The sequence below is a fragment of the Gobio gobio genome (genome assembly GCF_949357685.1).
Source record: "Gobio gobio genome assembly, chromosome: 16".
Classification (NCBI taxonomy): Eukaryota; Metazoa; Chordata; class Actinopteri; order Cypriniformes; family Gobionidae; genus Gobio; species Gobio gobio.
The window spans coordinates 24,149,141-24,161,854 of record NC_137109.1 but is presented as its reverse complement, the minus strand read 5'-3'; the positions used below and the strand labels follow the sequence as shown (position 1 = coordinate 24,161,854).

The 12,714-nt window shown below is 38.9% G+C and overlaps 1 protein-coding gene across 1 annotated transcript in view; it reads right to left on the bottom strand.

Annotated features, from left to right (window-relative positions):
* Positions 1-11,243, bottom strand: part of thoc3 (THO complex 3) — a 123,447-nt gene extending 112,204 nt beyond the window's left edge. The window contains exons 1-4 of the mRNA XM_079838174.1: positions 11,033-11,243; positions 10,619-10,775; positions 10,336-10,540; positions 10,068-10,229 (exon numbers count right to left, since the gene is read on the bottom strand). Coding sequence (XP_079694300.1) covers positions 10,068-10,229; positions 10,336-10,540; positions 10,619-10,775; positions 11,033-11,212 — 704 coding nt within the window. The 5' untranslated portion in view covers positions 11,213-11,243. The remainder of the gene's footprint in view (positions 1-10,067; positions 10,230-10,335; positions 10,541-10,618; positions 10,776-11,032) is intronic.
* Between the last annotated feature and the right edge of the window lie 1,471 nt (positions 11,244-12,714).

The window sequence follows — 12,714 nt, the reverse complement described above, 5'->3', positions numbered from 1 at the left end:
GTTTTGACACCTCATTCATGGGTCTGTGACAAAAACTGTGGGAGGAGTAGCGGGACAAAATGTTGTCCGGAATAAGAATAATTATAAATAATAATAAACCGATCCTGGGTTACATAGTATATATACGCCTTGCTAAACGAGCTCCACGAATATTAATGAGTATGGAGAATAACAATATTGATGCCTTGCTTCGCAAGGCCCACTAATAAGTATGTTTGAGAGTGATGGTGATGCCTTGCTGCGCAAGGCATCACTAAAAAGCGTTCTGGGGCAAGATAGTAATAGTGATGCCTTGCTACGCAAGCACCACTAACTAGAATGTACATTTCCTGAAGAAAATGTGAGTGGTGCTTGCCGTGGCAAAAAAATCCTCTCGGATGCTATGTTGTGTGTACTGGATTCTCACCCGAAACAAAAGAGGCCACCCCCAAGTCTATACGATGTTGTGGAGCTGAGATATGTCCTATTCATGTGTTTGTACGGTTGCTAGGGTACTCTATAAGGTTGCTATGGAGTGGCTATACAATTTATGGGGTGACATTTAAAGACTATTTGCCAGTCTGAGTCAAAAGACCCAACCCCCATGCCTCTACGATGTTCTGATGCAGAGATATAGGTCCTTGTAAACGGTTGCTAGGGTACTCTGTTTGGTTGCTATGGAGGGGCTTGGCAGCATCCAATGATGATACTGCTTGTCTGTATGAATGATATAAACCAACCCCCATGTCTCTATGATGTTCTGAGGCAGAGATATAGGTCTTGGTATACGGTTGCTAGGGTACTTTGTTTGGTTGCTATGGAGGGGTTTGGCAGCATCCAATGATGATACTGCTTGTCTGTATGAATGATATAAACCAACCCCCATGTCTCTATGATGTTCTGAGGCAGAGATATAGGTCTTGGTATATGGTTGCTAGGGTACTCTGTTTGGTTGCTAAGGGGGCTTGGCAGCATCCAATGATGATACTGCTTGTCTGTATGAATGATATAAACCAACCCCCATGTCTCTATGATGTTCTGAAGCAGAGATATAGGTCTTGGTATATGGTTGCTAGGGTACTCTGTTTGGTTGCTAAGGGGGCTTGGCAGCATCCAATGATGATACTGCTTGTCTGTATGAATGATATAAACCAACCCCCATGCCTCTATGATGTTCTGAAGCAGAGATATAGGTCTTGGTATACGGTTGCTAGGGTACTCTGTTTGGTTGCTAGGGGGGCTTGGCAGCATCCAATGATGATACTGCTTGTCATAATGAATGATATAAACCTACCCCCATGTCTGTATGATGTTCTGAGGCTGAGATATAAGTCTTGGTAAACGGTTGCTAGGGTACTCTTTTTGGTTGCTATGGAGTGGCATGGCAGCATCCAGTGATGATACTGCTTGTCAGTATGAATGATATAAACCAACCCCCATGTCTGTATGATGTTCTGAGGCAGAGATATAGGTCTTGGTAAACGGTTGCTAAGGTACTCTGTTTGGTTGCTATGGAGTGGCTTGGCAGCATCCAATGACAATACTCCCAAGGCTGCTTGTCAGTATGAATGATATAAACCAACCCCCATGCTTCGATGATGTTCTGAGGCAGAGATATAGGTCTTGGTTAACGGTTGCTAGGCTGCTTGATAATGGTTGCTAGGGCGTGGCTAGGAAGTGTTGATGGTGATTTGTGATTGGCTGTTGATGCCCCGAGTCAAACAAACCCACCCTCGTGTTTCTATGACACTTCTATCCAAAGATATCACTTTGATCTCTTTCAATGAAAGTCTATGGGATCAGTTGCTAGGGAGCTCTAAATGGTTGCTAGGGCGTGGCTTCATATGTTGACAATCATCGTGAGATAGTGATTGGCTGTCTGAGTAAATTGAGCCCACCCCCTTGTCTCTGAGACACTGTGTGCCAGAGCTGTGGTCAATACAAAATCCCTATGCAATTTCCCATTGTAAGAGAAACACATGCGTTTAATGGGACGTCCCTCCCCATTATAAGTCAATGGGGAAATTTGAGGAAATTTGGGGAGCTCTAGCGCCCCAGGGGTACAACTTATACCCCATTGCGATGTGTCATCTTACAGGGCCTGTCAGCCTCTTCAAATGTGGTGACACACGAGTTTCTACGAAATCCTCGCTCAGAGTTATGACTCGTTAAAAATTTTCCCAATGTTAAGTCTATGGGATTTTTTTCGCTACTTTTTGGCCCCTGGGGCGAACACCGCACCCCCGACCCCTTAGAAAAGATATAGCACACCATTCCCGATTAGGCCGCACGTTTTGACACCTCATTCATGGGTCTGTGACAAAAACTGTGGGAGGAGTAGCGGGACAAAATGTTGTCCGGAATAAGAATAAGATAAAGAATAATAAACCGATCTAAATAATATTTATGGCTTGCTACGCAAGCACCATTAATAATAAAAATATGGAGAATAGCAATATTGATGCATTGCTTCACAAGCAACACTAATATGTATGTATGAGAGTGATGGTGATGCCTTGCTTCGCAAGGCATCACTAAAACCGTTTTCGGGCTAGATAGTAATAGTGATGCCTTGCTACGCAAGCACCACTAACTAGAATGTACATTTCCTGAAGAAAATGTGAGTGGTGCTTGCCGTGGCAAAAAAATCCTCTCGGATGCTATGTTGTGTGTACTGGATTCTCACCCGAAACAAAAGAGGCCACCCCCAAGTCTGTACGATGTTGTGGAGCTGAGATATGTCCTATTCATGTGTTTGTACGGTTGCTAGGGTACTCTATATGGTTGCTATGGAGTGGCTATACAATTTATGGGGTGACATTTAAAGACTATTTGCCAGTCTGAGTCAAAAGACCCAACCCCCATGCCTCTACGATGTTCTGATGCAGAGATATAGGTCCTTGTAAACGGTTGCTAGGGTACTCTGTTTGGTTGCTATGGAGGGGCTTGGCAGCATCCAATGATGATACTGCTTGTCTGTATGAATGATATAAACCAACCCCCATGTCTCTAGGATGTTCTGAGGCAGAGATATAGGTCTTGGTAAACGGTTGCTAGGGTACTCTGTTTGGTTGCTATGGAGGGGTTTGGCAGCATCCAATGATGATACTGCTTGTCTGTATGAATGATATAAACCAACCCCCATGCCTCTATGATGTTCTGAAGCAGAGATATAGGTCTTGGTATACGGTTGCTAGGGTACTCTGTTTGGTTGCTAGGGGGGCTTGGCAGCATCCAATGATGATACTGCTTGTCTGTATGAATGATATAAACAAACCCCCATGTCTCTACGATGTTCCGAAGCAGAGATATAGGTCTTGGTATACGGTTGCTAGGGTACTCTGTTTGGTTGCTAGGGGGGCTTGGCAGCATCCAATGATGATACTGCTTGTCTGTATGAATGATATAAACCAACCCCCATGTCTCTATGATGTTCTGAGGCAGAGATATAGGTCTTGGTATATGGTTGCTAGGGTACTCTGTTTGGTTGCTAAGGGGGCTTGGCAGCATCGAATGATGATACTGCTTGTCTGTATGAATGATATAAACCAACCCCCATGTCTCTATGATGTTCTGAAGCAGAGATATAGGTCTTGGTATATGGTTGCTAGGGTACTCTGTTTGGTTGCTAGGGGGGCTTGGCAGCATCCAATGATGATACTGCTTGTCTGTATGAATGATATAAACCAACCCCCAGGCCTCTATGATGTTCTGAAGCAGAGATATAGGTCTTGGTATACGGTTGCTAGGGTACTCTGTTTGGTTGCTAGGGGGGCTTGGCAGCATCCAATGATGATACTGCTTGTCTGTATGAATGATATAAACCTACCCCCATGTCTGCATGATGTTCTGAGGCTGAGATATAAGTCTTGGTAAACGGTTGCTAGGGTACTCTTTTTGGTTGCTATGGAGTGGCATGGCAGCATCCAATGATGATACTGCTTGTCAGTATGAATGATATAAACCAACCCCAATGTCTGTATGATGTTCTGAGGCAGAGATATATGTCTTGGTAAACGGTTGCTAAGGTACTCTGTTTGGTTGCTATGGAGTGGCTTGGCAGCATCCAATGACAATACTCCAAAGGCTGCTTGTCAGTATGAATGATATAAACCAACCCCCATGCCTCTATGATGTTCTGAGGCAGAGATATAGGTCGTGATTAACGGTTGCTAGGCTGCTTGATAATGGTTGCTAGGGCGTGGCTAGGAAGTATTGAAGGTGATTTGTGATTGGCTGTTGATGCCCCGAGTCAAACAAACCCACCCTCGTGTTTCTATGACACTTCTATCCAAAGATATCCCTTTGATCTCTTTCAATGGAAGTCTATGGGATCAGTTGCTAGGGAGCTCTAAATGGTTGCTAGGGCGTGGCTTCATAGGTTGACAATCATCCTGAGATAGTGATTGGCTGTCTGAGTAAATTGAGCCCACCCCCTTGTCTCTGAGACACTGTGAGCCAGAGCTGTGGTCAATACAAAATCCCTATGCAATTTCCCATAGTAAGAGAAACGCATGCGTTTTATGGGACGTCCCTCCCCATAGTAAGTCAATGGGGCAAATTTAGGCAGCTCCTGCACCCCAGGGGTACAACTTATACCCCATTGAGATGTGTCATCTTACAGGGCCTGTCAGCCTCTTCAAATGTGGTGACCCACGAGTTTCTACGAAATCCTCGCTTAGAGTTATGACTTGTTAATTTTTTTTTACATGTTTGCAATGTTAAGTCTATGGGATTTTTTTCGCTACTTTTTCGCCCCTGGGGCGAACACCGCACCCCCGACCCCTTAGAAAAGATATAGCACACCATTCCCGAATAGGCCGCACGTTTTGACACCTCATTCATGGGTCTGTGACGAAAAATGTGGGAGGAGTAGCGGGACAAAATGTTGTCCGGAATAAGAATAATAAAAATAAACCGATATGGGGTGAGATATTAATATTTAGGGCTTGCTACGCAAGCCCCACTAATATTAATAAGTATGGAGAATAACAATATTGATGCATTGCTTCACAACCAACACTAATAGGTATGTTTGAGAGTGATGGTGATGCCTTGCTGCGCAAGGCATCACTAAAACTCGTTCTGGGGCTAGATAGTAATAGTGATGCCTTGCTACGCAAGCACCACTAATAAACCGATCCTGGTGAGATATTAAATATTTATGGCTTGCTACGCAAGCCCCAATAATAATTTTAAGTATGGATAATAACAATATTGATGCCTTGCGTGGCAAGCACCACTAATAAGTATGTTTGAGAGTGATGGTGATGCCTTGCTGCGCAAGGCATCACTAAAACTCGTTCTGGGGCTAGATAGTAATAGTGATGCCTTGCTACGCAAGCACCACTAATAAACCGATATGGGGTGAGATATTAATATTTAGGGCTTGCTACGCAAGCCCCACTAATATTAATAAGTATGGAGAATAACAATATTGATGCATTGCTTCACAAGCAACACTAATAGGTATGTTTGAGAGTGATGGTGATGCCTTGCTGCGCAAGGCATCACTAAAACTCGTTCTGGGGCTAGATAGTAATAGTGATGCCTTGCTACGCAAGCACCACTAATAATAATAAGTTTATTAGGATTTCAGTAAGTTGGCTCTTCCAAGCCAACTTAATAAGTTTATTAGGATTTCAGTAAGTTGGCTCTTCCAAGCCAACTTAATAATAAGTTTATTAGGATTTCAGTAAGTTGGCTCTTCCAAGCCAACTTAATAATAAGTTTATTAGGATTTCAGTAAGTTGGCTCTTCCAAGCCAACTTAATAATAAGTTTAAGTACAATATCAGTAAGTTGGCTCTTCCAAGCCAACTTAATAATAAGTTTAAGTACAATATCAGTAAGTTGGCTCTTCCAAGCCAACTTAATGAGACCATACAATGCACCACAGGGCAAAATGAATGCATTACATATACTTTTATAATGCATTATACACTTCTCGGACAAAAAAAAAAAAAAGTTGATTGGATTTAAATAGGCAAATACTTAAGAGTCTAAGATTGGATCATTATTGCAGTGATGATTATGTTTCTAGCATGTTATATGTTTGGCAACAGTTATTTTAACCCTAATGGATTGGGTGTAGCTTTTCATTTCTTAAACAACCATGTAGGAAGACACATCATCCAGGATGACAATGTCAATATTCTTCAGGCTCATACTGTGAAAGAATGGTTGGGAGGGAGAACGAAGAATCCTTTTCACACATGAATTGGCACCTCTGAGTCCAGACCACTGATCTATATAAATGATTATAATCATAATTAAAATGGATATTGGACCATTTATATAGACCAGTGGTCCAGATCTTAAATTCATTGAAAGTCTTTGGGATGTGCTGAAGGAGACTTGACTGAGTGCTTGACTCTTGCATTGTCAATACATGATCTTAAATGTTGTGATGATATTGCCATAAAGAGGTGCATCAATTTTTGCTCAAGAGCTTGTATTGACAATGCAAGAGTCCAGCACTCTGTAAAGTGTCCTCCAGCACATCCCAAATATTTTAAATGAATTTAAGGTCTGGACCACTGATCTATATAAATGATCCAATATCCATTTTAATTATGATTATAATCATTTTTATATATCAGTGGTCTGGACTCAGAGGTGCCAATTCATGTGTGAAAATTATTCTTCATGCTCCCTCCCAACCATTCTTTCACAGTTGGATCCTGATGAATCTTGACATTGTCATCCTGTAATATGGCCATGATGTGTGTCCTACATGGTTGTTTAAGAAATCAAAAGCTACACTCCATCAAATAGGGTTAAAAGAACTGTTGCCAAACATAAAACATGCTAGACACACAATAATGATCCAATCATAGATTCTTAAGCATTTGCCTATTTAAATCCAAACAGCAATTTTTTTTTGTCCGGGAAGAGTAAAATGCATTATAAAAGTATATTTAATCCATTAATTATGGCCTGTGATGCACATTATAATGCGTTGTATGGTCTCATTAATAATTGTAACCCCAGTTATAATACACTTTTAGAAAGAATAATGCATTAAAAACACAACAACAAAAAACATTTCAGATGTAACAATGAATCTGTGATTATACAGGGAGTGCAGAATTATTAGGCACGTTGATTTTCTGATCATATTTTTTTTCCAGGCACATTTGACCAATTCCAAACCACAGTAATCCTAATAACTACTATTAATTTAGTATTTAATAATTTGTAAGTGATATATAATTGTTCATGAAGGCTGGAAATGAAAAACACCTTATATTCAGGTGTGCAGAATTATTAGGCATGTTTTCTTTTACAGATAAATTGAGCCAAAAAAGAGATTTAACTCAGACTGAAAAGTCAAAAAGTATTAAATGCCCATGAGAAGGATGCAATACTAATGCAATACTAGACATTGCAGTTAAGGCATGACCATTGGACAGTGAAATGCTCGTTGGGTCAGCAGGATCTGACAAAAACAGGTGGTGAAGAAAAGACACCTGTTAACCGCAAAAGAAATAAGAATTAAGGTGAAGAATTAAGGGTGAAACCATCAGGAAGCCTTTAGTCTCCAGCGCCACCATTTTCCAGAGCTGCAACCTACCTGGAGTCTCCAGAAGTGCAAGGTGTCAGGATCTCAGAGACTTCGGTTAGGTAAAGAATCCTAAAAAATGACCCCCACTAGATAAGAATCACAAGCTGAAGTGTTGTAAAATACATGAAGAAGGTTTTTTTATAGGCTTTGTGGACAGATAGGTTGAGAGTGACTCTTGAAGGACCAGCACCACATCCTCTAGTACCACTGTTTGAAGAATTCATCTTCCAGAATCTGGCAGTACGTTTTGGGAGTTCATTTTAGTCCATCCTGAAGTCCGTTTTGCAGAGATGGACTAAAAATGAACTCCCTTTAGGATTCTTTACCTAACTGAAGTCTCTGAGATCCTGACACCTTGCACTTCTGGAGTCTCCAGGTAGGTTGCAGCTTTAGAAAATGGTGGCGCTGGAGACTAAAGGCTTCCTGATGGTTTCACCCTTAATTCTTCACCTTAATTCTTAATTCTTTTGCAGTTAACAGGTGTCTTTTCTTCACCACCTGTTTTTGTCAGATCCTGCTGACCCAACGAGCATTTCACTGTCCAATGGTCATGCCTTAACTGCAATGTCTCGTATTGCATTAGTATTGCAATTATGAGTTAAATAGTTAAATCTCTTAATAGTTAAATGAGTTAAAGAGTTAAATCTCTTTTTTGGCTCAATTTATCTGTAAAAGAAAACATGCCTAATAATTCTGCACACCTGAATATAAGGTGATTTTCATTTCCAGCCTTCATGAACAATTATATATCACTTATACATTATTAAATACTAAATCAATAGTAGTTATTAGGATTACTGTGGTTTGGAATTGGTCAAATGTGCCTAGAAAAAAAATATGATCAGAAAATCAATGTGCCTAATAATTCTGCACTCCCTGTAAAGCATTTTAACTTTGCATTATACCATACATTATGCATAACTTTATAATGCATCACACATAGGGCTGAACGATTTTGGAAAAAAATCTAATTGCGATTTTTTTAACCAATATTGCGATTGCGATTTAATATGCGATTATTTTTTAAACTCTTTATCTTCTGTATTATTCAACAATACATCATTGTATAGTAATGGTGGAAATCGTTAATTGGTACCTCACGATCCGATTCCGGGAGTCACGATCCGATTCCAAAAAAATTATTGAACTTTTTCCTTATTAATTAATCTTATTAATTTATTAAAAACTTAAAATGTTTTTTATTATGATATATGTAATTATAAGCTTTTTAAAATAACTAGGACATTATAACATTTTAATTAAAACAATTGCATGTTAATAATTTTAAATATATAAACTAATATAGCTGCAAAACATAAGCTAGTAAATCATAAAGAGGAACAAAAAACATATTACAAGCAATGAACAAAGAGTGCTTTCAGAATTTAAGAGTGTCTGAACTGTGAGTGATTTTTCTCTTTCTCAGCTTTACTGTTGTTTGATTATTAATCATGACATCATCATAGACAGCGGGAGACCTGCATTCACACTAACGCACAGATCTCTTTTGAAATATAAGATGTTTTTGCCCTGTCTGATTAATTCATTAAGACATTACTGACGGTGTTTACATTAATTTTGCGTCATAAAAGCATTTTGAGACTCACACAGACGCGTGCTCGCGAGCACTCTTCACAAAGCGCCGCGTGAGCATTTGAAATGGAAAACCTTCTGTCAGTGAGTTACTTATTTTTTAATATACAAGCACACTGCATTCCTAACGACATGAATGAAGCCTTCGTTGAGCGTTTGTAAGGAAAATACCGGCGGGCGAGAACACACTCTGTAAGCGTGACATCAAAGCTACGTTTCTCACAGCGCATATCCTGATCCTGTGCAAAGAAGCCTGCGAATGTCATTGCGATTCGCGCCGTCAACCGTTCCGGACGTTATAAAATATTATTTTATGGTTCGTGTGTGATTGTGTGTGTGTGTGTGTGTATGTGTGAGAGAGAGAGAGAGAAAGAGAGAGATAATGGAAGCAATCAGAATACGGGTGTTTCTAAAACACACGCAGCGCCACCACGCACCTGCAGTTAAAATCTAAGCTCAGAATCGATCCAGAATCATTGGAGAAGAATCTTTTCTCCCACCTCTATTGTAGCCTATAGTATGAACAACACAATATTAGATAGATCAAACACAAACAGTTTTTTTCCCCTTTTAGGCCAGGCATGTGTAACGTGCCAAGTTGCTTCTTCTGCAGACTTTACTCTTGCGTGTCACGTGACCAGACTGTAATCGCAGCCTTTGCGGTTAGGAAATCGTGTTTTATCATATCGCGATATTATCGCAAATGCAATTAATCGTTCAGCCCTAATCACACATAAAGGGATTAAGTAAAGTGTAACCCGAAACAAGAAAGTTTTTCTTCATCTAAAATGTATATTTTGTTTCAGATATATTTCAATTAGCACATTTCCTTAAATAGTTTTCATTAGCAATAACCATACCGACCTGGATAATAAATACTATGATATACTATGAGGGTTAAAGATGTGAAATGTAAAATGTCAGCTGACCTGGAGAAGCAGCGAACACACACCAGCTCTTCCACATCCCACAGGCTGACCAGAGCATCTGCACTTCCTGTGGCAAAATACTTGCCAGTGGGATCAAATTTAATGCAGATGCAGTTGGACGGATGGGCATTAATTGACTGTATAAGCTTGAGTTCAGGGTAACTGAAACAGGGAGAGAAACATGACATTTGCCATTAACTAAAATCTTCATAAAATCACCCAACCATTCTGCACACCAGCAGCCTATTTCAACTACAGATGAACATACCTTAATATATTGATACAGCCATTGCCGTTAGTCAAGAAGAACATGTCATTGTCATTATTCCAGGAGATCTCATTGACCTCAAACTTGAACTGCTCCTCAGCACGTGGACGGTGCGTCTTGGCATCAATGAAAGTCACAACATCATCCTTGTTGCCTACAGCAATGGTCTGACCATCAGGACTCCAACATATGTTGATATTCTCCCCTAAAAGTTGTCAGACAATATCCAACAGATAAATAAATTATATTTCACGAGAACATAAGATAAGGTTTAGAGCTTCACCTTTCGTGCTGACTGTGGCCATGCATTTGGTGGTCCGTACGTCCCAGATGCGGATGGTCTTGTCTCCGGATGCAGTGACGAACAGATCAGGGTTGGTGGGATGCCAGCACAGCTGATCCACACTGTCTCCATGTCCGCGGTAATTGTTTTCCTTCACCTGGGTGAAGGTTCAAGGGTCAGTAAACCAAACTAATTGCCATAGTAAACACAGCTAACCTAAAATGACAGTAGTTGCAGTTATCACGTGGTGTTACTTAAATATAGGCGAATCAAAATAACAGAAATCTTGGAGATCGTGCATTTTCCTTGTAAAAGAAATACATAAATTAAGAACTAACTGCTGAAATTTCGTTTAACCACAAATAATCAACATATATGAATCACTTGTATAATTTCAGGGATGGTAAACCTCACCAGTCGGTCTTTTTCCAGAACAAACACGCTGGCGGTTTTGTCAAACGATCCGGACGCCAGACGTTTTCCATCACAGCTCCAGGCAACCGAATGCACTTTAGCACTGTGAGCCGGGAACTCTCTGCTTTTATTGTTATTCCTGAAAACCTCCTGCATCTCCTGATAGTACGAGGACGCCATGTTAGCTTGTCATTCGCCGTGTATTTAAGCTTCATCTTCAGTTACTTACTGCCACCTAGTGTACGGGAGTGACATGACACACTAAATCATATAACGACCCTATTTCCTCAGCACAAGAAAAATAAAACAAGCTTTAATAAATCATAATTATGATGAAATGTCTGATGATTAAAACCCCGACTCAACATACACACCGACTGCCAAATTGTATATATATATATATATATATATATATATATATATATATATATATATATATATATATATATATATATATATATATATATATATATATATATATATATATATATATATAAATCATTAACATCACAATTTGTAATAATTGATATAATGAGCTCATTGTTTCAGCCTAAAATCAAAATGAATGTGTTATAGCTTACTTCATGATTTGTACTATCATAGAACTGTACATTTCTGACATATGGACATTATTTTGACACAGTCAACTCTACAATTTAGAGTAATATGTTTTTCAATGTAGAAACAAGTATTCTCCGTAAAGCTGCTTTTAAACAATACATTTTGTGAAAAGCACTATACAAATAAATGTGAATTGAACATAAAAGTCAAAATTAGACAAAAAAATAGAAACAAATTGGACATTAACAAAACGTATAACTAAACTTCATGTCTTAATGACTTTTTATCTCATAATTATGACGTACAGCATGTTCAAAACACTAAACTGCAAAAAGACTGACCAACATAAGTCATCATTTTGTTATAATACAATACTGTTTTGACGTGTTTGCTATTCACAATGATTACTATTTTTTTCATAGTGTGATTTTTTGGTAAATTGTGTTAAAAACAGTTTTATTAATTATAATGATATATGGAACCATTAACAATTACGCAACAATTAAAATAATAACAAAGCACTGTTAAATATGAATTAAAAGTTAGTTAGTCAGAATAATAATGCATATGATTATTATGGTTCCTACACATTTTCCATTGCAAAATGTCATACTTTTCCAGGCTCAAATTTCAATTTTTCATACCATTAAAACATAAATTCATACAGTCCACACAGCATTATTATCAGCATTTGGACAGAAATCTATTTTTATAATATTTTTATTTTCTCAGTTTTTTTTTTTTCATTGGGTTTTCTCAAAGTGATAGCATGTGATTATAATGATGAGAAGAAACCTAAAACAGTGAAGTACAGTCTGATTTAGTGTATGTTTACAAGAAAATAATTTTCCTTTGTGTTTTTTTGCGTACAGACGGCAACATTGTCAAAACAATCCCTGTTAAAAAAAGATTGATTTAAAACACTGTATTATTCATGCCAGGCCAGTAGTTGGCAATGTAAAGAAACACCAAGGGCCCTATTTTATGGGTGTGTTTTGCACTCTCAAAAAAAAGTACAAAATTGTCCCTTTTAAGAGGCCGTCACTGGGGTGGTACCCTTAAGGGTACATTTTACAGGTACAGTTATACGTTTTGTTCCTCCGCTGTACCTTTTTTTCTGA